Source organism: Syzygium oleosum, unplaced genomic scaffold, assembly GCF_021117445.2.
Source record: "Syzygium oleosum isolate NSW1041296 unplaced genomic scaffold, Sole_v2.1 Sole_v2.31, whole genome shotgun sequence".
Lineage (NCBI taxonomy): Eukaryota > Viridiplantae > Streptophyta > Magnoliopsida > Myrtales > Myrtaceae > Syzygium > Syzygium oleosum.
Genome location: NW_026607515.1, coordinates 1,385,543 through 1,411,327, shown reverse-complemented (window position 1 = coordinate 1,411,327; position 25,785 = coordinate 1,385,543). Strand labels below are relative to the sequence as shown.

Below are 25,785 nucleotides of genomic sequence, written 5' to 3'. Positions count from 1 at the left end.
AGGAGAATGTCATGCAATGACATCTACACTGATCCATTGTTACTCCAAATAATTTCAGACCTTTTCCAATTGCAGGAAGTGCCGATCTGCGAGGATGTGGACAGGAACCGGAATCCACCACCAACAGGCAATATCATTAGCTCTTACCTGTGCGCCAAATCACGGGTCGAATTCTGGCCGTTCGCTGTGATGGGTGATTTTCTTTGGACATTTGTTGTTGTGGGCCCGGACGTTAAAGCTTAATGACTCCTCAAATCATTAATTAATCATGATTTAGGCCACATATCTTTTTAGGCGGTCGGAGTTTTTTTGTTCATGGTCACGACGGAAAAAAGTTCATATGGCGATACCCACCTTTGCTAAAACATACATAGAACTTCTAAGTATGAGACCATGAGCCTTGTATCAAACTCGAGGTTTTGAATTGAAAGGGGTATGTCGAACGTGCGAACGATCGAACCGTGTATGGAGATCGAACAGAATATGGTCAGATTGCATTTGATTACTACAGGAACTGAATCTTGAGCATTAATTGTATCGTTGAATCATGATCTAGCTAGCGAGGGTTTGGTGAAATTGTCGCTTTTTGAGATGATCATAATGTCGCCTTCCCAAAAGTCTTAATTACTGACTACGAAATTCTATCTCACTAATCGAAGAACTGTTGTAAGGAAAGCGACGCGGTTGTGTCCTCTTCTCGTTTTCAGAGAAATTAGGTACATTGACTATTCAAAATGGACAAACTGTGTAATGAACGCTTCTTCTTCTTTTTTCTTTTTTACGAACTTATCTATTCCCATCTATTCCCTTCCCATGCAAGCCACATAACGAGTGGGGGCACGTCTCTCACGAGCCACCGCCAAATCAATTCGGTGGCAGGTAATAAACAATTAATAGGCGACGATGGTGGATAAGTATGATCAATCGATTTTCATAGTAAAAAATCTTATATCGTCGCGATATATGATTGAAATGAAATTTCTCAAACGCCCTAACATTTGTCAAGCCGAGCCCATTGTCGAATGTATCGTTGCTGAGTTTATGTTTTATGGGTCAATACTTATCACTCTCTCCCTTATATTCGAAGTCGAGCGACGATCACTTTGTAGGTGAATTCGTTGAATGACCTATGGCTCGAGTCAAGAGACGTCATTGAGTTTCTTAACATATAAAGCGACAGTGTATTATCGACAATCATTACCAATTTCTTTATCGATGACAAAGCACATTGGTAAATCGAACGAAATAAGATAACAATAGTACCATAAGAGGTCGGAAGCAATTGAGGGAAATTGTCAAATCAGTTATAAATTTTCTAATTCCTAAACTTTTGCATAATATTCTAATGTACTCTTTCTGGCTAATTTTTGTCGGAGATCACTAACACGCTAGTGTGCCACGCAAGACTGCTGGCGATGACTGAACCACCACGTGAGCGATTTCCGGCAAAAATTGGCCGGAATGACTATATTAGAATTTGCATCGAAAATTGTGTGATTGAATTGGATGATAAGTTTAGTATTGATTGGGCAATTTTCCCCGAGACTGACTGATAAGACTCAAGAACAGGTAAACCCTTTCATTAACACCAATCACACCTTTTTAACTTGTCTCAAGGTCGAGTCACAACGACCCCTTTTTGCGCAATTTACAAAAGGCACGATCGGCCGAAAGCGAAGTGCACCACCAAGCAAAACCAGCAAAGCACGAGCGAAGGCCAAGTTGGCCCTTTGTCAGGAACTACCGACCGGCTCTTTTGTTGCTAGTGGCACTGGCCCGCACTTCCAGTAGGAGCCCACGATCCCCAAAGCGATTGGCTTTCTTATTGATTAGGTCAAAAGCCACGGCATGGAAGATAATAAGGACAAACCAGATTTTATAAATAGTAGATGCATCATATGGTCCCAGGGAAATCTAATTATAATCTGGTGGCACATGGGTTCCCCATCTCAGTATAATGTGAGAACCCATCTCTGCTCTGATCTTTTTTCTAACTAAGATGTATCTCCCAAAGGACTTAGAGCCCAGTCGGTGTAGCCGGAGTCATACGGTAGCTGTGTTGTGAAGTGCCGTAACTTTTGTACCTTTTGCAGCCAAACCCCGACGCCTGAAAGCCGCAACAAGCGGCCTCTTAAAGCTATGAACGAGCGATATTGCAATCTGACTCAGCGAACTCGTTCGGGGAGAGATTGTGATACGATCAACGGAGAGCTGTTCTCTTCCCCGGATCGGGTCTGTTTAGCATATATTACCCTGTTCGTTTTCCTAATTGGTTTCGTGCAAGTGAGAAGAAAATAGATGAAAGAACCAGGTACTATATCATCCATCATACTACAAGATTAAGCCCTCTAGTCTCAACAAAGTATGTCGTGGAGATTCTAATTGGAATTAGATTAAAGCGAAGGCCTTTGCGTTCGAGCAATGTATTATCTCGCATCAGTTCAGAAACAAAAGCCCACATCGTCGAACCTGGCCCAACTTCTCCTAGTGCACATTTCTTGATTATCAATTTGAGAAAGATTAATAAGCAAGTACATGAGCCATTTAATACAAATGGGATGGTAATTTCCTTATGATGGCGCCATTTGGTTCCCGTGGACGTGACTAGGGAATTAAAAAAAGCACTGGGCCTTGTTGATAGAAACTGCGGATTACAAAATTAACAAGAAAGAGCTTATAAAACTAGTTAAAAAGCCTTTTTTAAAAGTTTACGCCGACAAGTTACGGGTCAATTAGAATATATTAACTACTCCACATTACACCATGTCTCGATATCGGTCTTCTTTCACTAAATAACACTCCCTCACGCGCACCTCAATGCTTCAACAAGTTACGTCTCTTGTTCTTGAATCTTTTTCCAGCTGGTGTACATAATGCGCCGAACTCCTACCCAATTGAACATGCTGGGATCGTACTCGTGTATAGCTTTCATCGCCCCCATAGTCAAAATCGTGCGGCGTTTAAGTACCGTCGCTATATTCGTGCAACTTGCTATCGATTCGAATTAAAATAAACAAATAAATAGATAAATGAGAGAAGTAATCGACATTAAGCCAACGAAATTCGAATTAAAATAAAAGGGGAAGAAAAAAATTCGAGGGCTATCGGATAACCTAGGGGAGGAGGACGAGGTTGGACCTGTAATAGGAGGTGGACCCTTTAGAGTTGACATTGTGCATGAATTTCAAAGTTTAACCACGTTGTCGCGCAGAAATTGGATTTTTGCTATGCTCCCTGTCGGGACAAAAAACCAAGGTGTTCTTGTTGCTGTCGCGTTCCCTCAATTTCACTGTTGTCGTAAGCGTTTTTGCATGGATATTCAAGCTGCAATGTCAATCCCTCCCTGTCTCTCATATCTGGTTCTCTTCAAATTTACTCCGGTCAAGAATACAAGCGGATGTTTTCAGATCAAGCTGCTTCTAAAGGCAACCATCGATTTGAATCGATTTGTTTTCACAGTAAAGATGAGCTTGATTGATGTGTCAAAGAATGACACTGGTCGATTAGCCACTAGCAAGAGGTGAGACAATTTGGAAACAAGTAAATTCCATGACACTAAACAAATTTTGCATTTCATTTTAGGACAAAGAAGAACAGCTAGATAGATAGTCCCCCGACCCACGACATAAATCGCTTAAGATGTAGATCGAAGTTGGGTTGGATCGTAGAATTAAATATGTCTGTTCATAGATGTACGTGGGAGAATCAAACCCCTATCGCCTATCTAATCCGACAAAAAGACGCGTGTATTTCTTTGTCATTACATGAACGTCATTATCAATTGAACTTATGTATATCTAGAACATGGCAATAACCTTTCACATCAGCTAGTTTCTCGATTTTGTTAATCGATAAAGTGACCATTTCTCTATTCACAAAGTCACTTCCCATTTGGAGAGAACATGTCGCTACGTGAACCGAGTCGACATGGCTATGAGAGTCGGTAGTCAGTCGAATAAAAATTTGATTAATTCATATAAGAGTCGGTAATTTATAACATTGATAAGAATGACAAACAAAAGTTGGTAAAAGTAAGAAAGTTAGTAATATGCCAATCGACAGTAACAAAGTGACTTTGATATTCATTGCACTTGGATCACGTATATAGGATTTATTCATTTTTTTTGTATAAATATGTGAATATCATTAATCAGATGAACTATAAAAGCTTAGGAGAAACCCCTAGCATTTCAAAGAGACAAATTATGCGAGAAGATGGAGGAATGAAGCCTCCATACATAAGCCAATAAAACATTTGCCTGGGAAGGCCTACACTGTTGGTAAAGTGACGCCCTAACTCTCACAACCTTTTGTATCCTAGACAATAGAAGATGAGCCCCAATTGACTTGTTTTGAAATCGTCTGCGATTGCATTCCATCCATATGCAATAGATAGTTGCTAAGAAAGATAGCTTGAGGAGTCTCGCCTCAAATTTTTTGCCCTTGGTGGCCCTTATCATCCATTGAAGTTCTAAATTCCAACCTCCTACGGAATGCCAAATTCCATTTTGTGCCAGAATACTACGATATACACTACTTGTCCAAGTGCACTCAAAGAATAAGTGATTTCTATCTTCTACACCAGTCATACAAAAATTACACGATTTATTCATTGTTGTGCTTGTGTGTAAAAGTAAAAGAAAGCCGTCGAAATCATCAGTAGCTAGATACACAACTTGCTTTGTATTTACATAATTAAAATTCTAATAATGTATACACTTTGTCAAAGGGTCGTGATCAATGAAGAGACATCTTCAGGATATACTCGCGATTAATAATAATGATTAAAGATTAGGTCAGCAGACCTTGTTATGCAACGTTGATCCATTGCATATTTAGATTAAACATGAATCATAGCAGCAGCAAAACGTCGTTTTCGACTCGTGACTGATAGTTCACAAGTTTTTTGCAGATCAAAAGTGCAGATTATAGTCGAGGCCAACTGTGCTCTTATCAAGAAACTCGAAGCAAAAAGAGGCACTTCAAGAGAAAAAAGGAAACTGAAGATAAGCATGGCCAGCAACTTGAGTTCCATAAAGCCAAAAAGGCTCATTTTATCCAGATAATTAGGTCTTAATAGGTCGAAAAAACACTTTTTTTTCTTACACCTATTAATCGACATATATATTTTTTCTTTTTAATTTTATCAATGGTGATGTTTGAGCTCTTGGCATCGGCTTTTTTCAATGCGAATTGAACTCCCACGCTCTCCCCCACCATCCATTGGCTCCCCACATTTGGAATTCCTTTGCTTTTCATTGGTGGCTCTAGTTAGGGTCCTTCCCTCATTACCCAATAAATGCAGGACTAAAGTTCATTTTTAAATGGCATCAATGCACGCCTTTTTCCCCCCATTTTTACTTCAGCATTCCTCCCTTTTCGTTTTCTTGACTTGAATAAGAATATTTTGTGTCCTGTGACATGATCTAGTCAGACTCCACGTTAGAGGGTGGGGAATTGATGGGGGGGAAGAAATTAAGCATGTGGCACAGGAGCGATAGAGCCCGATAGAGCTTAGCAACCACCACCAGTTTAGATGCCCACTTCATGGTCCTTGGCATTGTGCTGAGGAGCCAGAGATTCTTGGCCTCGAGTAGCATGGGGACCATGTCGATCAAAGTCTGGCGGTCGCCGGTTATTCGAAAGTATGGACCGCGAAATGAGCAAAAGAGATGTGGAGTCTCGAATAATTCTGCAGTGCGATTGATTCTGTCTCACGTGTTAATAAGTCAAAAGGAACGATATATACAAGTGAAGATGCATATGTATTTTTCTCTAGATTGGAAGTATATATTCTATAGATTACCGGTGGATAGGAGAGGCACATGCGGGTGCATGCCACCTTCATAAAAGTGATATTTTCAGTATTAGTGAATAGAATAAAAACAAATCTTAGTAATGAAAAATCTACATATATATTGATGGTTTGTTATTCAACTTCGATTGCTTAGTAGAAATTAAGCATGTGGCACAGGAGGATGGAGCCTGATATAACTTAGTAAGCACCGCCAGTTTACGTGCCCACTTTATGGTCCGTAGCATTGTGCTAAGAAGCCAGAGATTCTTGGTCTCGCATAAAATGGTGACCATGTGGTTTAAATTTTAGCGATCGCCGATTATACAAAGTACGAACCGGAAAATGATCAGAAGAGATATAAAGTCTTGAATAATTCTGCAGTACGATTGATTTTGTCTCACGTGCTAAATGAGTCAAATGAATGCGCACAAAAGTACATGAATGATGCAAGTGAAGATCTATATATATATATATATTCCCTCGATATAGATAGGAAGTATATATACTATAAATTAGCACCAGATAGGAGAGGCACACATGGGTGCATGCCACCTTCAGAAATTGATATTTTCGGTGTTAGTGAATAAAATAAAAACAAATCTTAGTAATGAAAAATCTACACATATATATATATATATATACGGTTCATTCAACTTCGGTTGCTTGGGCTCTTGGATCGTGTCCTATCAAAATCACAAGTGTAAAAATCTACGTTTTCAACTTTTACCCACAAAAAAACAAGTCCTTTCTAAGCTCCATAAGCGTAGATTTCTCACAGCAACGATCCTTTCTCGTTTACAACATGGTTTTATGAGTGAAATTAACTTATTTCATGTACGGATATTCGATTAAGGGTTCGGGAAAAATGGCAAATCCAAAATTTATCAGATTTACATTCTCCTTTTCCAAGCTGCAAAAAAAAATAGAATAATATTTTTTTTGTCTGGTTATAGACTTGTAGGTTAGGTTTGATGTAACTTAGTTTATATCCATATTTGAACCGATAAACATCAATCTTCAAGAAAATCTCTATCAAAATATAAACAAGATGAACCGATCCGACAAAAGACTTTTAGATTTCCGATCTTCGGCGGCTGACAACGTTTCCAGGACACGCACCACCTTTGATCTCTTTCTCAACGTGCGTGGATAACGCGGGTGTCGTGAATTGACGTTTATATTGAATATTTTTTTTCTCTGAAATTTGCACTTCACACATGCAATTTTAAATAAAAGTTACAAAAGAAAACTCGTAATTTCTATTGAAAAAAAGTCGCCAAAAACCCGAATTATATGTTAGGCGGTCTTAGACTTCTCTCACCTCAAAAGTTAGCTTAAAGGGTGAAGCTTTCACTCACACTTATGAACTGAACTGATGTGAGATAACCCCAATAGTCTCTCCCTCACACATAGGGCTTAGGTCGAAGCCACAACAACCCTGTAACTCTCTTATGTGACTATTGGGTCCAAGCTTGTTGGTCTTGGGCATCTCTCACCCTTAAAAATAGCTTAAAGGATGAAACTTTCCTTCACATTTATAAACCGACCATCAGCCTTCTTTCACAACTAATGTGGGACAACCTCAACACTATGCCCATCATGACACATTTACCCTAAAAAAAATTTCCGTGACACCGATAATTTTAAACTTGTATCTATGTGACACATTTACTCCCCGTCAATGAGGACCGTTAAATATCTGCCTATATGGGTCAAAAAGCAAACGGTGTGGACAAGACCCCACACATGACTTCAATGAAATAAAATCGACGCTGTTTTTTCTGAAAAATCATCCGAAAAAGGGGTAGATGTATCACGTAGGAGTTTAGGGTAAATGTGTCGCGATAACCATAATTTGGAGTTTCTGATGTCACAAAAAGAAATTTTTTTTCACGATGAGTATAATTTGGAGTTTTCGGCAGTTTTTTCTTCTTGCTCTTTCGAGAAGGTTCGGGCTATATTTACCTGAAAGCCAAAATTTGGGAACCAGACGACACACGCTCAATCAAAGAAGTCAAGGGTATGGACTAGGGCTTCCGGTCTCTGACCAAAAACAAAACATTCATTGCAATCGAATTCACATTAGCTACCACAATCACGAGTAGAGCGCCGCACATTAGAAGTGAGTTGTTCTAGATTCCTTACAGGTTCCACCTGAAACCTGGAACCTATCCCCGGGTACAGGTTCCTCATTATTTGGAACCGGAAACCTACCCGTCAGAACTTGGAATCTACCCTGTCATAAGTTCTAGGGTCCAACGGGTTCTTCTTTTTTTTATTTCATTTTTAGTTAAGCAAAACGAAAATGAACGCAATAATACTGAACAAGCTTGTCATTCACCAAAGAGAATACAAAAAATTAGTTTTCCTAGCATTGCGATTTAAATAAATACAATTCAAATGAGAAGTCATTACGTGAATCGATACTAAGGGTGAGTGGTTTCATATTCCATACGGATTTCACCTGGAGCCTATCCATAAGAATATGTTCATCATTTTTTGGAATTTGGAACTTACCCTATCGCAGGTTCTAGGTTGGTTTCAGGGTCTACCCAGGTTTCACATGTACTATTAATTGAATAATTGTAATGAATCATCGCCTTTAATGATCACCGCTTGCTTCTATTATCCATTAACCACAACTTATAGTTAGATAAACGAAGAATATAAAGTATTAATAAGTCATAGAATGAAAGCCCAGACCAGCGGTTCTAGATTATACACTAGTCATCTAACACTATGAAACATCACAGAATCACCTAAAGACATAGATCAAGAAAAAAAAACTCATTTAGGTTCTAGATTTCTGCCCGTTGAAATAGGTTCCCCAATTTTTGGAACTTGAAATCTATCCTATATACCTTGAAACCTGAAACCTACATGTTTTCACCAGTTAGGCTATCAGATTTTAAGATAGAACCTGAAATCATGCTCACCCCTAGCACACACCTACCTCTTTTGCTGTATCGTGGGGACTGTCTTCCCACCACCACCACCACCACCCCATTCATTCATGTTGCTTCGTACCTACCCCCTTCACGTCCATCACAAAATAATATCATCCCCCAGTTAAAAATTTTTTTTAAAAAAAGTTAAAAAAATTAGAGAAAATATTATCTTTCTTGTTTGACTTCCACCATATATTATAACTCGGAATTTCGATTTTCGTGTTCAGCATTCCATCCAAGCAGCCCGAAATTGACGGTCTGAAATGCTGCTGATGTATCGCGAGAACAGCTCTATTATTATTATTATTATTATTATTATTATTAGTTCCTCAAAATGAGGTTAGGTGTCTATACGTGATATATTATAATTATAATTATGTTTATTTACGATCTTCGAGTATTCTTAATTATCTTCTTAATGTGCGTGTCTCCGTCCCAATCTCGTTTCTCCGTGATGTGAGGAGTGAGGATGAATGGGATGTGATTTTTTATTTTATTTTTTCGATACGTAGAAATGCGGCAGCTTTCGATGTAGTTGACATAATTTTTTTTTCAAGTGCAGGGGTTTGAAGCGGATCGGCGACATCTGTCCACGGTTTTAATCGTTCATGTGGGACGGGTCGTTGGCGTTGTTGTTGATATTTACTAATAATATTATTATTATAATTAGTATTTTTACTATTATTTTTAAACTAGAGAGGGTAGTTTTGGCATATTCTCAATGGGAACAATTCTGGTCAAACGAGAACGGCGACTATCCAGTCGTTTCTAGCTGTTGCTGAAGATTGCGTGATAGGACTCCACTAGCACTGTGAATTTTTGCTTATATTTATTTTAAGTTACAGTGTGCTTAAATGTAACTGTCTTAACATTATTGGAGATAAAAAAGGTAATAAAAAGAGATCACGTGTTTTGTGGATGTAGAGAATGGATTGAAATGAGAAGATACTTGGAAATATGGGCAATAGTGTAACTATATAAAAAAAACTTGTTAATAATACCGGATGAATGACTTGACTTTGTGAAAGAAGGTTGAAGGACCGGACTGAATAAATTGAAAGTTTGTGGAATGGGTTGCACATTTTGCAACAGTTTGAGGACTAGACTGCATATTTTGCTATAGTTTAGATACTTGTGGTGAATCAAACTGAAGGCCTACATTGAAAATTTAGAAATAATTCAAAAACTATATGGAACAGATTGAAAGTGTCATTTTTCCTAAGATGTCAATAGATATATGCTAAAGTGATCTTGAAAACTAAATTATTGATAAGTCTCACACGCAAACGCGCCAATGTCCCGTGAGCTAAACAAAATATCTACCTCTATAAGCAAAACCAAACGACCTCTAAACCGATAGCATTTCGACAAACAATAAGAATGACATCAAATCCAACAACAACAACAAAAAGATTATAAAGACCTCACGTGTTTTTCATGTTATTGTCGACTTCTTTTGTTCAGCTGAGACATATAACAGATTTTGCTAGCTTATTCACCTTTTCTTGTTGCTGTGCAAGTGTTCAGCAACTTGACTTGTAAGATTTCTTGCACTGTTCAATGTCTGCACCCCAAGTTGCTGTCTTCATTCATGTGGGGCGCAGTACAATTTTCCACCTTCATCATGTCCACATTTAACGGTGGTAGGCCTCAGTATCGAAGAAGCCGATGAGATGAAGAGCCAACTTTATATCAAAAAACTTTAGTCAAAAGATATGTAATGTCCAGATCACCATGAACAATAAAGGGGAGACCAGAACGAAAGACAAGCCGTTCAGACCTGCAAATTGCTTTGTTCACCTACCATCAGCATCGATTCATGTTTCCCCCACAAAAATAAGAAGAAATATTCACACCTAATTTGTCTCTTTGCATGGATTTGTCACGGCGTCATTGTCGCTATGAAGTGCTGTTGACGGAATGGTTTTCGAGCACACCACCCATATAGACTCCTGTGAGCGTGTATATATGTGCGTGTTGCGCTTCCAGTGGCTGGCGAACGCGCGGGTCGCGGCTCATTTGGTCTGTGAGTTGGAATCGTAAAGTTTTTCTTGAATTCGTCATCCCCAACAAGAAACTATAAAAAAGGAAGGGAGGGCTGATTTCTTCTGGGGTTGAGCTTGGGTTTGCTGCGGTTTGAAGTTGATTTCTGGGCACACGTCAAATTGCTTCTGAAAGTAGAAAATTTTAAAGAAGAGGAGGCTTATCTGCAGGTTCGTGCATGGTGGGCTTTGTTCTGCAATTTCATTTTTTCACTCTTGCTTCATAAAGAAATGTGATAGAATAATGCTTGAGTAGCTTTCAAGCATTGTCAAAAAGCTTGTACTTGAGGGAGGAAAAAAAAGGCCACAAATTCATTTCAATTCTGTCTCATCAACCAAAGGTACTCCTCCTTTTTCTGTGCTTCGATCAAAGAAGGAACAAGGAATTGGCAAGAGTGTTGCTGAGTGAAGAACACCCGAGGCCTCCACAATGATTGTCAGTAGTGCTACTTCAACCTTAGACACGCATTAATGAATATGATGTTTAGTTTGAAATTCTTTCTTCGACCTTTGATTTGATCCATCATGGTCTCCTCGTTCGGCTTTAGTAGGCCAGTCGGAAATCTTTTTCGCTTTCTTTGTTTCTCGTTTGGTTGTCAGGTGAGAAGCTCCATACAAGCTTGTCGCTGAGCTTTGAACGCTCTGTTTCTTTTAGCTGTCTTTCATATGATGCTCAGGACAATGTCCTGTGATGCGATGTCTCCTCTGATCATTATCTGGTTATGGTAATTCATGACCGCGTTTTCTTTCTCTTTTCCTTTCTTCGTCGAACTCTTAATGGTTAGTCACGCATATTGAATATCAGCAATGGCTACATATACCTATTAGAGAGCGCTAAGAAGAAGAATGCTCCGTCGAGTTCTGAGAAATTTCCCTGCTTGCAATTTCAATTTTGATATGTTGGTGTATCTAAAAAGGGTCGAAACTTTGAATTTCAGGAGGCCTTGGTTCCACCATGGGAAGCATCGAGTATCAGGCTTCAACGAAGCAAGATTCTGAGGAGACACTTCCTTCGCTGATCCAAGTTATATCATCTAATGGAATTAAAGGCTTTGACAACGTCGAGGCAAACAATAACCCGCTTGTCGGCCTGTCTGCTCAAGTAAGCCTCCTCCTTTATCCTTCCGAATCAAGCAGCGGCGATCTTGCTCAACTATATGCTGATGATGCCGCAATCTTGATGACTTGAAAGGTTCTTCAATCAAATGATCAATTTAGTCGCTGTAAATAGATAGACTCGTTCCAGTTTTGAGTCTCAGTGATTAGAAATGTACAACCAGATAGAAAGCAGAGGAATTTCTGCTTTTCCTTGAGAAATTGAGAGCATCCGCATCTTGCAGGATCACTCTACTATTTTTTTTTTAATATGCTTTTGTTGACTAAATTTGGAAGTTCGTAACAGATTTGACTGTTGTGCACCAGCAGGACACTGAAGCAGCCTCCTCTGATGATGGATCTGTAGTAATGAGTTGCGAGAGGATGCAGTCCATTTCAATCAGCATGCCACCATCTCCAATGGAAGCCCACCTGCACAACGCAAAGAGGGTTCTCTTCAGCGATCACGGCGACACGATAATAACAAACGGAAACCCAGATCACACTGCCCCTTCGAACATGGACTCCAAGCAGACAAAGTTCCATTCGCAGCCGATGCCAACAGGATCGGCATATAGAGAGGCAGTCAACGGCGGGAATCTCCCCAAACATCCTGGCATCGTGAAGGACAAAAGGTATGATTCGTTCAAAACGTGGTCGGGGAAGCTCGAGAGACAGCTGTCCAATTTACGCGGGAAGCCGCGAGGAGCTCCGAGCGAGGATGGAACAGCACCGAATGCCGAAATTGAAACTTTGCCCGTGGACAGATACTTTGATGCCTTGGAAGGGCCGGAACTGGACACTCTGAGGGTATGTCATTAAAACTGATGAGCTCTGGTGGTCTTATGCTTCGAACCATCTCATTGTTTCACGTACGATCAGGTACAGTTTCTCGAAGTCACTTCGCACTAAATTTGATTTTCACTTGATGTGCAGGCTTCAGAGGAAATAGTCCTTCCGGACGACAAGCGCTGGCCGTTCCTTCTCCGCTTCCCGATCTCTTCATTTGGTATCTGTCTCGGGGTCAGCAGCCAAGCAATCATGTGGAAAACTCTGGCCACCTCTGCCTCCACGAATTTCCTGCACATAAACCTCACAAGCAATCTCATCCTGTGGTGCATATCCGTCACTCTTGTCGCGGTCGTCTCTTCCATATACCTGCTCAAAGTGATCTTCTACTTTGAAGCCGTCCGCCGTGAGTATTACCACCCAATTCGTGTCAATTTCTTCTTCGCCCCGTGGATCGCACTCTTGTTCTTGGCTCAAGGCGTTCCACCTTCAGTTGCTACCAATCTGCACCCAGCTCTTTGGTACATCCTAATGACGCCTATATTCTGTCTCGAGCTCAAGATTTATGGACAGTGGATGTCAGGAGGCCAAAGAAGACTCTCAAAAGTTGCTAATCCTTCGAACCATCTCTCGATCGTCGGGAACTTTGTTGGGGCATTGTTGGGCGCGTCGATGGGGCTAAAAGAGGGTCCTCTATTTTTCTTCGCTGTGGGGTTGGCTCATTACACAGTTTTATTTGTTACACTATACCAAAGACTGCCAACAAATGAGACACTCCCAAAGGAGCTCCACCCGGTGTTCTTTCTCTTCGTGGCGGCTCCAAGTGTGGCTTCGATGGCGTGGGCAAAAATACAAGGATCGTTCGACTACGGTTCAAGGATCGCTTACTTCATAGCTTTATTCCTCTATTTCTCTCTGGTTAGTGTCTGTCGTGATTGATCATCTACTTTGTCTATGGCGATCCCATTTATAAACAACTTATTTCTTTCGTGTTCTTCAGGCAGTTCGAGTCAACTTTTTCCGAGGTTTCAGGTATTATATAGCGCTCAAACACATCTCTGTGCCCTCTCAAGTTATCATCCATCACTAGTAATTCATTCTAGAGCTGATTCAAATTTAATACAGGTTCTCACTGGCATGGTGGGCATACACTTTCCCGATGACTGGTGCCGCCATTGCAACCACTAGGTATGCAAATGAAGTGACAAACGTGGTGACACAAGCGCTGTCAGTCATACTCTCTTCCATTGCCACGCTCACCGTGATGGCTCTGCTAGTCACCACGATCCTGCATGCCTTTGTGCTTCACGACCTTTTCCCCAATGACATTGCCATTGCCATCAGTGAGAGGAAGCCAAAGCCGCATAGGAAGTGGTTTCATTTGAGGCACGGAAGCTCAGACACCAGAGACATTGAGAACTACTTAAAATTTGCTTGCTCCGAGAGCAAGGACATTGAAGCATCTTTAGGACATCCCAGCTCTGATACCGACAGAGAGTGTAAGCTACCGCTGTGAGCGGGGACAACATCATGAATAATCTTACATGCTGATGCCCAAAACCATGAAGATGCTTCAGTAGCCAAATTTTCTATATCGACGCATGCGAGGAATGTGAGTTAGGATTCCAATGAACATGTGTATCGTGGGTAATTCGGGGTTTAATTTGATGAAAACATGAGCCCAGATGAGTTGTAACATGGCCATTTGTTAAGTTGTGTGTCAGTGAAGACAATAATCTGTTGCCCCTTGTACAAGTAAATAGTAAATATATGGTCTTTACATATCTCTACTCTGCTTCCTAGAAGGTGCTGGACTTTCTCATATCACTGTCCTTTTAGTTTCGAAAGAATGATGAATGTGGTTTTTTCAATTCTGTTACGTACATGCAGTCACAAAAACTTGTTACACAATCACCGCTAGACGAATGATGTGTTGGATTCAGAATTAGTCTTTTCACACAAGCTGCCCGCCAAATGATGCTTGTGCAAATTCAGTGGAATTTTCACTAGATGAAGGCTGGTTGTTCATGCTTTTTTTCTTGTTATGTGAATTATCGGTAACCTGATTTTCAGCAATATGATAAGCTCCAAAAGTGCCGTCTCTCTCTTTTTCATGTCTCACCTACTTTAACCCTCCTTATTCATCTATTTAAGCCTCATCAATTGGGGGGAATCTGCCAACAGTTGCAGAGATCATTCAAGACCAACATAAAGCACCAGTCTATATATTCAACTGCTGCATTATGCCTTCCTTTCACCAAATTCTCCTTTTGCTAACTTATGAACTCCTCTTTTTGTCGACCATTCTTGTGACTTGCATCGATGCCACCAAAAGCACCGGTGCAGGTAGTGTGCCGAAGAGAATAGTAAGAAAATTGATCCATCGTAATTCCGTCAAGTCGCCAATGTATAACTCTGTTCATACCGACTTTGACCGTGCCAAGTTCGCTTTCGAAGATTCCATCTCCCGTGTTGCTATAATAGAGGAAAAGATGAAGCGCTGCGAGGTGAACGTGTCGTGCTCAGACAACATTCAAGCTAACCTGCATGCGAAAGCCTGGGTGGGCGTGTTCTTTGTGGAGTTCTATATTAAAGACATGTCTCACCGGATGCTTGCGGTCATGGACACCGGAAGCAACCTTTTGTGGGTTCATTGCATTCCTTGCCCAAATTGTGCTCAAGCCTCCATCCGAATATACAATCCGAGCACATCCTCGACGTATACTAATGTATCGTGCCGGTCAGAATATTGTGAGGCTTTACGCCAAAGCTCCTGTGATCAGCGCGAGAATTGCAAGTATGAGTTGCATTATGAAGGTGCAGCTCCGACAGAAGGAATGCTTGCTACGGAGTCATTCATATTTGACACTTCCGACGATGGACTACTCACTGTACCCAACGTAGTCTTTGGGTGCAGTCACGAGAGCAACGAAAAACCCGATGCGGTCATGGGAGTGCTCGGACTGAACAACAATAAAGTATCTCTAGCTACACAACTAGGTAACAAATTCTCCTATTGTGTTGGAAGGATTAAGGATCCTTCTTATGAATACAACCAACTAATTTTGGGGGAAGGGGCAATTCTTGAAGGCGACTCGACACCCCTAGAGATATATAATGGGTATTATTATGTCACTTTAGAAGGCATAAGTCTAGGAGGAGCTATGCTGGATATTCCTAAAAATACATTCCAGCGAACCGATTCAGGAAAGGGTGGAGTCATGATTGACTCTGGGGGCGAGTTTAGTTTTTTAGTCCAACGAGCATATGAGGAGCTTGCTGCTGCAGTAATGAACATGATTGATTTGAGGTTTTGGTTCAAACCCGAGCTTCATTTCAGCCAGTTATGCTTTGAAGGCAACGTCACTAAGGAAATCAAGGGATTTCCCAGCGTTACTTTTCATTTCAGCGGGGGCGCGGAGCTGGGACTAGAGGCAGAGAGCTTGTTCTCTCAATCAACACCTACTTCTTTCTGCATGACGATTTTGCAAGCGGATTATGAACAGCCCGGTGTGATTGGCGTAGGTGCTCAACAATACCATAATGTTGGATACGACATTTCAGGGAAAAAGCTGTACTTGAGGAGGATGGACTGTGAACTCCTTGACGAATGACAGACTTTAGATTTATTATCTTAAACATTGGCTCGCACAAGTTCACTTCAGGGCATATGGTTTTTTTCTTCTTTCATGTGAAGCATAGTTTGAGGCGTTTCCTTTCTATTACCTTTTCGGCTACTTTTATCTATTTTAATTATGTGGCCACATTTAGTTCTTTGGATGCCATATTGTTATCTTAACTTGTTCTAAGTTTTGTCTTGCTGTCCTAATGCTAGAGAGCGTGAAGTCTACCCTGAAGTGCTTAAGGGTCTCAAAGAATTGAAAGAACAGTTTTCCTTCTTCAATCTGAGTATGCAGTTGATAAAGCAGCTTGCATAAAAGAACTGTCTCGGGCCATTTTATGATTTTGTCAACATTTCATCCTTACATTTGAGGCGAACCATGGTCTTGCTCACTTGATGATCAGGTCTGGTACACTGCTCGCCACGCCAGTGCATTTCCCCCACTTTTCTCATACACATTGCACAAAGTATAAGAACAGCGTTCTCTGATAACAGATGTCACATAGGCAGAAAAAAATTCAATATCAGAGTAAAATACAGAAATCCTTTCAGGAGTTTTGACCAGATATTTGGTCATTCGTTTGATCTATACGGAATATGACAAGCCATGCCTGGCACAGAGATGCTAAGACTTCGCACTAGAATTTGCTTGCTAAATGTTGTGGCCTTTCTAGATATTTAAACAAGAGAGGCCCATGCAAAATCGATTGGCCTATATATGCATCCAATGTGATTTTGACTAAACACTTATTGAATAATATTACAAAATTCAAGCAAAACTCTCAGTACATCTAACATTTGTACTATGCATAAAGCTATCAATCATCTAAGTCTTCAAAAAATCTTGCAGTTGGCCAGCAGTGCAATGCGATCAGTGTGAAGAGACGAATGACAGCATTCGAGGCCTTAGAAATATGTCACTATTACTCTCCGATAACATCAGATTCAGAAAAATTACCTGTAACTGGCTCAATTATTTATCTTACCGTATTATATGGTTAGCATAGATACAGTTCTTGACTGCACTTAGCTGCAGCTAGTGAGACATGAAAGTGGTTTGTGGAGGCAAGCAGGACAACACATGGTTGTAGTGAATTCATTCAAATGTGGCAAAATAGAAGCTACATTATTAGTGTTGAGATACACATGTGAGTTATGTTAGAGAAGTCCCACATCGGATAATTGTTATTCTGTTGAGCAGTTAATATATCTTAATTGGCCCATAACTCATTAGCTTAAGCTTTTAAGTGAAGGTGAATCCAACTGGATATGTTGACGGACTTGGACTTGAGCTCTCTCTTGGCATGAAGGAATCAAGCTTCTACTGTGCACTCCCAACAAATTGGTATCAGAACCTAGCTTTGCTGAGTTAAAGCGAATCGATGGCGACAGAAGAAGGAAAAGTGAAAATTGACAGATTTGACAGGAAAGATTTTGGTTTCTGGAAGATGCAGATTGAGGATCATCTATATCAGATGAAATTGCACTTGCCCCTGTATGGAGAGAAGCTAAAGACGATGAAGCAAGCTGATTGGGAATTGCTGAACGATGAAGCAAGCTAATTGGGAATTGCTGGATAGACGAGCTTTGGGTGTTATTTGACTGATGTTGGCTCGTAACATCGCGAAGCCCTGTTGGACATGTATAAGAAGCCTTTTGCGATCAACAAGGTCAAATTGATGCGACGTCTGTTTAACTTGAAGATAAGCGAATGTGCGTCAGTTGCTAATCATATCAATGAATTCAATGTGATCGTTAGTCAATTGAGTTCAGTTGATATTGACTTTAAAGATGAGGTATGTGCTTTGATTATATTATCCTCATTGCCTGATAGTTGGAATAGTACTGTTACTGCTGTTAATAATTCCTCTTGGTCAACAAGTTTGACGTTTGATGGTATTCGAGATTTAATTTTGAGTGAAGACATCCATAAAAGAAAATCTGGTGAACATATATCTACTGCTTTAGTAGGTGAAAGAAGGGGAAGAACTGGTATACGTGTTAGCAAAAGTGATATAAATATGAATAAAAAAAGTCAGTCTATGACTGATGGTGCCGTCTATTGGAATTGTGGCAAGAGGGGGCATCTTAGAAGGGACTTCCTTAAGCTGAAAAACGACAAGGGTAAAGGAATTAGAGTTGAGTTTGCAGATGATATTGCAGTTATAGTAGACAGTAATTCGGATAGTGCTGATTATGTCTTGTCTGTCACTGATGATTCGTCGTTTGGCAGATGGATTATAGATTTTGGTTGTTCATTTCACGTTACACCAAACAGGAACTGGTTTACTACTTATCAGTGCACGGATACTAGTAAAGTCCAGTTGGGGAACAATGCGAAATGCGATGTTGTAGGTATTGGTGATGTTAGAATTAGAATGCCTGATGGTATTATGAGGACATTGACTGGAGTAAGGCATGTTCCAGAGCTGAAGAAAAATCTGATTTCCTCGAGTACCCTGGATTCATCTGGGTGTCGGTATACTTCAGAATGTGGAATTTTGAAAATTGTTAGAGGTGCCTTAGTGATAATGAAAGGAATCAAGCACATCGGCCTGTATAAGCTTTAAGGTAAGACAATGATGAAATTCGCTGCAGAGACGTCGAATGCATCGATTCGAGAGTTTGAATTGTGGCATACGCGTTTGGGGCACATTAGCGAGAAAAGCCTGAAGGTTCTAAGTGAAAGAAATTTGCTATGTGGTTATGTTGCTGACGAATTGAATGTATGCAGATTCTGTGATTTAGATCAATGGCGGAAAGTGCAGTTCAGTACGACCGTCAAAGAAATCACGGAAATTGCAGAATTAATTCACTTAGATGTTCGCAGGTTGTCGCGGTTTCCTTCGAGGAAGAGTGCTAGATTTATACTAACAGTTGTTGATGACTACTCGAGGAAAACTTGGGTGTTTGTGTTTAGGCACAAGTTTGATGCTGTTGTCAGGATCCGGCAGTTAAAAGCTTTGATCAAAAAGGAAACTGATAAGAAGATCAAGCAGGTATGGACTGACAATAGTAAGGAGTTTTGCTCAAAGCTGTTAAATAAATTCTGCATGAAGGAAAGCATGGTGAGACACCGCACTAGCGCCAATGAACCACAACATGTTGCAGAGTTGATGAGTAGAACATTACTAGAGACAGCCCATAAAATGCTCTTTAATGCTGGTATGGCTAGGTGATTCCTGGCGGATGCGCTCAGTACGACGAGCTATCTGAAGAATAGATCTCAATCGACTGCGATTGAATGTCGGACTCCCGAAGAAGTGAAGGTGGATCCATAACTCATTGGCTTAAGTTTTTAAGTAAAAGCGGGTCCAACTGAATATGTTGACGGGCTCGGACTAGAACTTCCTTTTGGCGATCTCTTCAGATAAAGGTATCAGGCTTTTGCTATGTCTTCCAATAATTAACAACAATTTGTTTGTATTCATAGGGTCAAACATTGCATAAATGATAATTCAAAAGAACAATGCCACGAATCAGACGTCCTGCTCAAAGTTGTACTTCTCTGAAGCTTCTGATTGTTCTTCACTGTTGGACAGATAATCGATCTGCGTTGTTCTTTACTATAGCATGTGCATGCATTTCTTCCCTTAGCCATTCTGACATGGCATTTGCAATGTCTTAAGTTTCCAATTCATCGTCTCTCCTATGATTTTTTGGCCTTCACCATGATCCGAAAGAGGTTCATGCTTTTGTCTGAGAGCAACGACACTGCAAATTGATGAATCCAAAAGTATGACAATAATGCAGGTGGAGCGAAGAATTGTCTTTGGCCCCAATTAAGAAGCTTTACGTTGTCTGTGCACAAAAGGTTCATTTTCCAAATAGTTGTTTGATTCCGTCCGTTCCCGACCAGCTTACACGCGCCTCCTTTGTGAACGAATGTCCTTTTTGTTGGATATTTCAGCATTTTTTAAATATTTATTATAATTTATGATAGCCATAAAGTCATTATTTTGTAACTGTTTTGCCAGGGCGTATAACGGCTTTCTAACGGCTTTATAACATTTGATTTAATTGTTCTTAAACCCTCTATTATTTTACAACAATTTTTAACGACTCTCTTCCTTGTACCTATAAATTGTTACTTTGAGCATAATTGGAAAGTAATAGATAGTTATCTATACATATATATACATATGAAATAAAGAATATTCGTTGTTCATTCTTTTATCTATTTTTCCTTTCTTTGCTGGGTTATACACATAACGTTGTTCCTGTTTCCTTCAAATATTCAGTGCGGAGTATAGAAAAAATTCTGTTGTATCTTGGGAGGATAGCCGCTAGAGCTTTACGCACCGAGTTTCGTACTTCGAGGGGCGAAATTATCCTTAAGGACAGTACTTGCACGCCTCAAACATTTTGATATTATTTTCTCATCTTTTCAATAGATTTTCAATGCTTCTCATTTTTCATGTTATCAAACAATATTTCCAACACTTTTTTCGTATGTCTTTTCAGATCTATGTCCTTCAACATCTTCCAAGCCTCATAACAACTCATTTATATGGACCCTCTTTCTTGTGCAATGAATCGCCGCCGTACAGTGTCTATTCCTCTGGAGAAAGGGAAGTGAGTTTCCTAAGGCTGCGTATGGCAACCATTTTGTGCCCGGGAACAGATTCTGCTAAAAAATGATTCTTTTTTATTCCGTGCCCGGGAACAATTTCTAAGCATTTGAAGGCGTTTGGTAACTGCCCAAAATTTCTAATCTTAGAATAGAAAGAGAACAGAAATACGTTTGGTAACTACACAAAATTTCTTTTTATTAATAATATTTTAAATTTATTTATTTATTTCTTTTTTTTTCCTTTTTTCCTTTTTTTTTTCTTTTTTTTTCCTTGGCCATGGCCGGTTGCCGGCGATCGGCAACAGGCCAAGGCCGGCGAGGGCATCGCGACCCTTGCCGTCGGCCTCGCCGTCGCCACCCCCAGCAACGGCGAGGTCAGCCTCGCTAAACCACGGCGAGGTCGAGTGTGACATTCTGAAATCTGACCCACTTGGGATTTATGAAATGGATGATTTTGTGGACGTGCTTGTAGTTAGATCTCGCCCGGAACTGATCAATCCTGGGATAATAACCGTTAGGGAAAGGCTAATTAGGGATTTTAATTCGCGCGACCAAAGAAACTCGATCGTGAACCGATTTTCGACCATAAAAATTGTCGAGGTGACATTTTGAGCCAATGTAGGCCGATACAAGGATAGTTAGGGATCAATTCGCAGCTGTCGCGACCGAACTCCCGAGCCCTTTCTTTTTGAAAACATGCGAAAAAAGGGGGGGCTCGCCTGGTACGTGCTAAGTCTAGGTTCAGAACTTAACTCGGGCTCTCCCAAGCCCGTACCATATCGCGACTTAGGGTTTAAGTTTTTAACATGCAAGTGATTTATATCAAGGAATCGCCACTAATCGATTTGGGGTGGGCCGATTAGAAACCTAAATAGGGTGATGGGAGAATCACCATATTCCTGCGAATCATAGAATCGCCACATAACAATTCATGCAGCCTAAGGTTCTAACCTTAACTAAGTCAGATGACATTCAAAAACACAACAGCTCATGCAATTGTATTAAAAACATGCATAATAACACAACGGTAATAAAATTAACATGCAAAATACTACCACGCAATCCTAGGCTTGTCTAATTTAAACAAGACAAAAACTTACATAATAATACCATGACAAATATATCACATAATCATAAAACTTTTTTTTTTAAATTTTGAATTTTTTTTTGGAAAAAGAAAATAATAATAATAATAATAACACAGAAAAGAAAAAAAATTTAAAAATTTAAATTTTTTTTAAAATTTTCTTTTTTAAAAAAATAAAAATAAAAAATAAAATAAATAAAGAAAACAATATAATATTGTAACCGGGTCGGGTCGGCGGATCCGGGTCGGGTCGGATTCGACTCGAGTCAACGGATCCGATCCAAAACGTTGACCGGGTCGGATCTCCGGATCCGGGTCCAATCGGAACCGACCCGGATCCACGAAACCGACCGAATTGATTAATTCGGGTCGGATAATTGATCCGGGTCTGTCCGATTGACCCGAATCGATGAACCGCCCTAACCGATTTTTGAACAGACCGGACGGTTCACGTGTCCAACCCTCAAACGCCGGAGAAAGCCACCGACCGCACGAAAATCCGGCGATTCGCCGGATGTTTTGTCCGGCCAGGCATCATTCTCCTCGGCTCATCGAGTCGAGAGTGTTGATGCCCGTCGCCGGAGAACCGGCCGAATAATCGCCGCCAAGCCCCGATCGGAATTGCAAACCGGACGCCGATCGAACTTGGTCGACGTACCCGGACTACGATTCGGGCTCCTCGGTCCCCGATGGTCTCCTCAACACTTACCCGAGTCGGTTGAGTCACCGTTCGGCCCCTACTCTCCGACGAAGCTCAAACACAAACCGGGCTTTGTGAGACATTTTGACAAACGGTTGGCGGGCATGACAATAATAAAAGCATTTTGACCTCCTCCTGGTGACTGTGGCTCACTTTCGCAGTGGGGATGGGGCCGGACCGACATCGGTATGGGCGGATTCGCACGAAACGGCCGGCGCGAGTCCCGGCCCAACCACGCCGGAAAACGAGGAAAACAGAGGCGGTTCTCGGCGGGAGAGACTCACCGGTCGACGGCGCGTCGGGGGTCTCGGCTGCTCCGTAGGCGACGATGACGCCGCTGGTTCTCCTTCTTGCTCGGTGAGCTCTCGGTTTGCTCTCTCTCTCCCCTGTTTTCTCTCGGTGCTCTTTTTCTCTCTCTCGGCCTCTCGCTCTATTTTTTTAAACCGCCGTGACCTCTCTCTCTCTTTCTCCGGTCTTTTATGGTCTCGGTACGAGCATGGCGGTTGCTGAAGAGCTCTCGGTCTCTCGTCTAGCTCGGTCTCTCTCTTTCTCTCTCGCTTCTCTCTGCTTTCTGTTTCTTTCGTCAAACGGCCGACCGGCCTCTCTCTCTCTCTCTCGGCTATTTATAGCCGGCGGCACGGTGCCCTCTCTCGTTACGTGCAGTAATGACGACGGCTCGCACCGGCCTACTCGCGCGCAACTTTCATGGCCATTTAGGCCGGTGCGAGCGGGGGTCGGTTCGGTGAGGCGCGAGCGGAGGAACGAGGGGCGAGAGGAGGAGGAGATAAGGGAGCCGGAAATGGGAAGACGGGACTAGCCATTAATGCCGGCCCGTTGGCGTGCTCATCCGACCTGCTCGGCCGAATAGCGACGGTGAGGAGCGGCCGCCGTGCGTCGGCGTGACGTCGCGAACAAGGGAGAACAGGGCGAGAGAGCGGCCGGCGAGGGGAAGAAGAAGAAAGGAAGGGGTGGGCCGGGCCGGGCCCGGCCCGTCTTGCGGGGAGAGAAAAAAAAAAAGGAAGTGGGGCCGCGCTGGGGAAAAAAGAAAGAAAAGAAAAGGAAAGGGAGCGGACCGGGGTCCAGCGGGGAAAAGAGAAACGGGCCGGGTCGGCCCCTCGATTTCTCTTTTTTTTTTACTCTAATAGACCCTATTAATATAAAATGTACCTAATTTCTATATGCAATGCATTTTAAATTGAAATATTTTTTGTTTTAGGAATTAAAGGAAATTAATTCCTAAATTTTGTGTATTTAATTTTGGGCAAATTAAAATAGGTGTCAACAGCAGCTGTCATACGAATGGATCACGGGTGATTCCGTTTGACACGAGATGAGTTGACGAATGACCCAAACCTATACCAAACGATCGTGCCCGTCAAAACTAGTGATCGATCCTCGCGATTAAGTGACAACCGAGGTCGTCACGATACGGGTAAACTTGAACGTGGCTTGATTCAGTATCGGCCACGGGTCGAATGTGCGAATTTCGCGAAAGCCACCCGTTAGTTCAACATACGCTCAAGTTACGATAATTGAATTTAGTCATTACTTAGAGACCAAGTTTGGGCATTGGAAATTATGAAGGTTACGACAGGATAATTGGACGACGTTGTTATTGGCTTAGTTAGCCTCAGATTTGTTCGGATTCTTCAGAAAATTCGAATTTTGGGGAGAAATGGAAAATGACTGTTTTACCCCTGGGACTTTGTTAAGGCCAAGTATAACGGAAGAGGGGCATTTTCGTCATTTCACACCAACATTAGAAATAGAAATTTTTGGACAATTTTGCCCTTGAAAATTTTGTGAAATTCCAATTTTGCCCCTGGATATTTTTGGCAAGGATTAATCTGGACCGTTGATCTTAGGATAAGATCAAATCGTGGCCGTTGATTGGAAATTAGAGAGAGGGGTATGATGGTCATTTGGCAAGGTATTAGACACCAATAATTGGTTATTTAGCCTATTTCTATCATTTTCTCTCTCTTTCACTCTCTCTCACTCTCTCGGCACCTCTCTCTCCCTCTCTCCCTCCCAGCCGATCATCCTCCTCCCCACCGTGACCGTGGCCAGCCGACCCAGCTAGCCACCGCCGCTGTCCACCCGCCGAGCCGGAGCCACCGCCGTCGACGTGGCCGCTCGCCTCACACCACCACGCCTCACTGTCTCTCTCTCTCTCTCTCTCCCCTATTTTCCTCCTCACCGAACGCCACCACCAGCCCCCCTTCGGTTCAACCCAGCCGAGGTGAACCAGCAGACCGTCCAGACGCCGCCATCCGCCGTGCAGCAGCCGCCGTGGCCGTACACCTGCCGAGTGACCGCCGGCCAGCCACCCCTCCCTTCAGCCCGAGCTAGACTAGAAGTACAAGTAAGTAGCATCCTAAACCCTATTTAGGATATCGGGTATCTACGGACGTAATTAGGGGCTGAATCGAGTTAATTAGGGGCTGATTTGGTTAAATTAGTGGCTGTTTAGGGTGAAATTTGTGGCTGTTTGAGGGCTGACTTGATAGGCTGATCTTGGCTGGTTTGGGGATGAAATTTGTGATGGTTTCGGGACTGATTTGATGTTGAGTTAAGTACTGGAAATTGGGCGTGAAATGAGGAGCATATGGTCCGATTTAGGGACTAATTGTGTCGGTTTAGTGTGTTGTGTTGTGGCTGGTTTGTGGTGATTGTTATGGCTGGAAATAGACTTGGAAATGTTGAATTTATGCTCGTACTAGTGGCTGCAATTGTGGATCCAAGGGCGGCCTTGTATGCTCGTTGGATTGTGAATTGAATGATTGAAATGTGGACCGTTATATGCACGCATGGGCTAAATTGATTTGACTGGCAATTGACCATGATTGGGTATTAATTGAGCATGTGAAATGCGTGAGGTTCGATGCGTGCATGGGCCGAATTTAATCGGCTGGTAATTTGGCATGTTGGTGTGTAAATCGAACGAGTGAATGAATGAGAAAATGTGTGAAATGTTGTGCGTGTGGTCACGAAAATCCCTGAGGCGGTACTGTAACGCGGGGAATTGTGCCGTCCTGAGGCAGTACTGTAACGCGGGACGATGCCCGGTATTACCGGAAGACTGCCAACCTGAGGCGTGTACTTCAACACGGGTTGTGCCGTAGGTGGTGG

General features: G+C 41.7%; 2 protein-coding genes across 6 annotated transcripts; both read left to right on the top strand.

Annotated features, from left to right (window-relative positions):
• The first annotated feature begins 10,706 nt into the window (after positions 1-10,706).
• LOC115692475 (S-type anion channel SLAH3-like) lies at positions 10,707-14,457 on the top strand. 5 transcript variants are annotated; one of them, XM_056304197.1, is made up of 6 exons: positions 10,707-10,969; positions 11,726-11,889; positions 12,213-12,692; positions 12,819-13,589; positions 13,672-13,703; positions 13,797-14,457. In XM_056304197.1, exons 2-6 carry the CDS (start codon positions 11,743-11,745, stop codon positions 14,185-14,187), a joined length of 1,821 nt encoding a protein of 606 aa, XP_056160172.1. In that variant the 5' UTR covers positions 10,707-10,969; positions 11,726-11,742; the 3' UTR covers positions 14,188-14,457. The 5 variants fall into 5 exon arrangements, with proteins under 5 accessions (XP_056160172.1, XP_030475187.1, XP_056160174.1 ...); XM_030619327.2 differs by having other exon boundaries at positions 10,709-10,958; XM_056304199.1 differs by lacking the exon at positions 10,707-10,969 and adding an exon at positions 11,049-11,223.
• Positions 14,458-15,076: 619 nt separating this feature from the next.
• Positions 15,077-16,285, top strand: LOC115692477 (aspartic proteinase nepenthesin-2-like). Its single transcript, XM_030619330.2, has one exon. It carries the CDS (start codon positions 15,077-15,079, stop codon positions 16,283-16,285), a length of 1,209 nt encoding a protein of 402 aa, XP_030475190.1.
• The last annotated feature ends 9,500 nt before the right edge of the window (positions 16,286-25,785 follow it).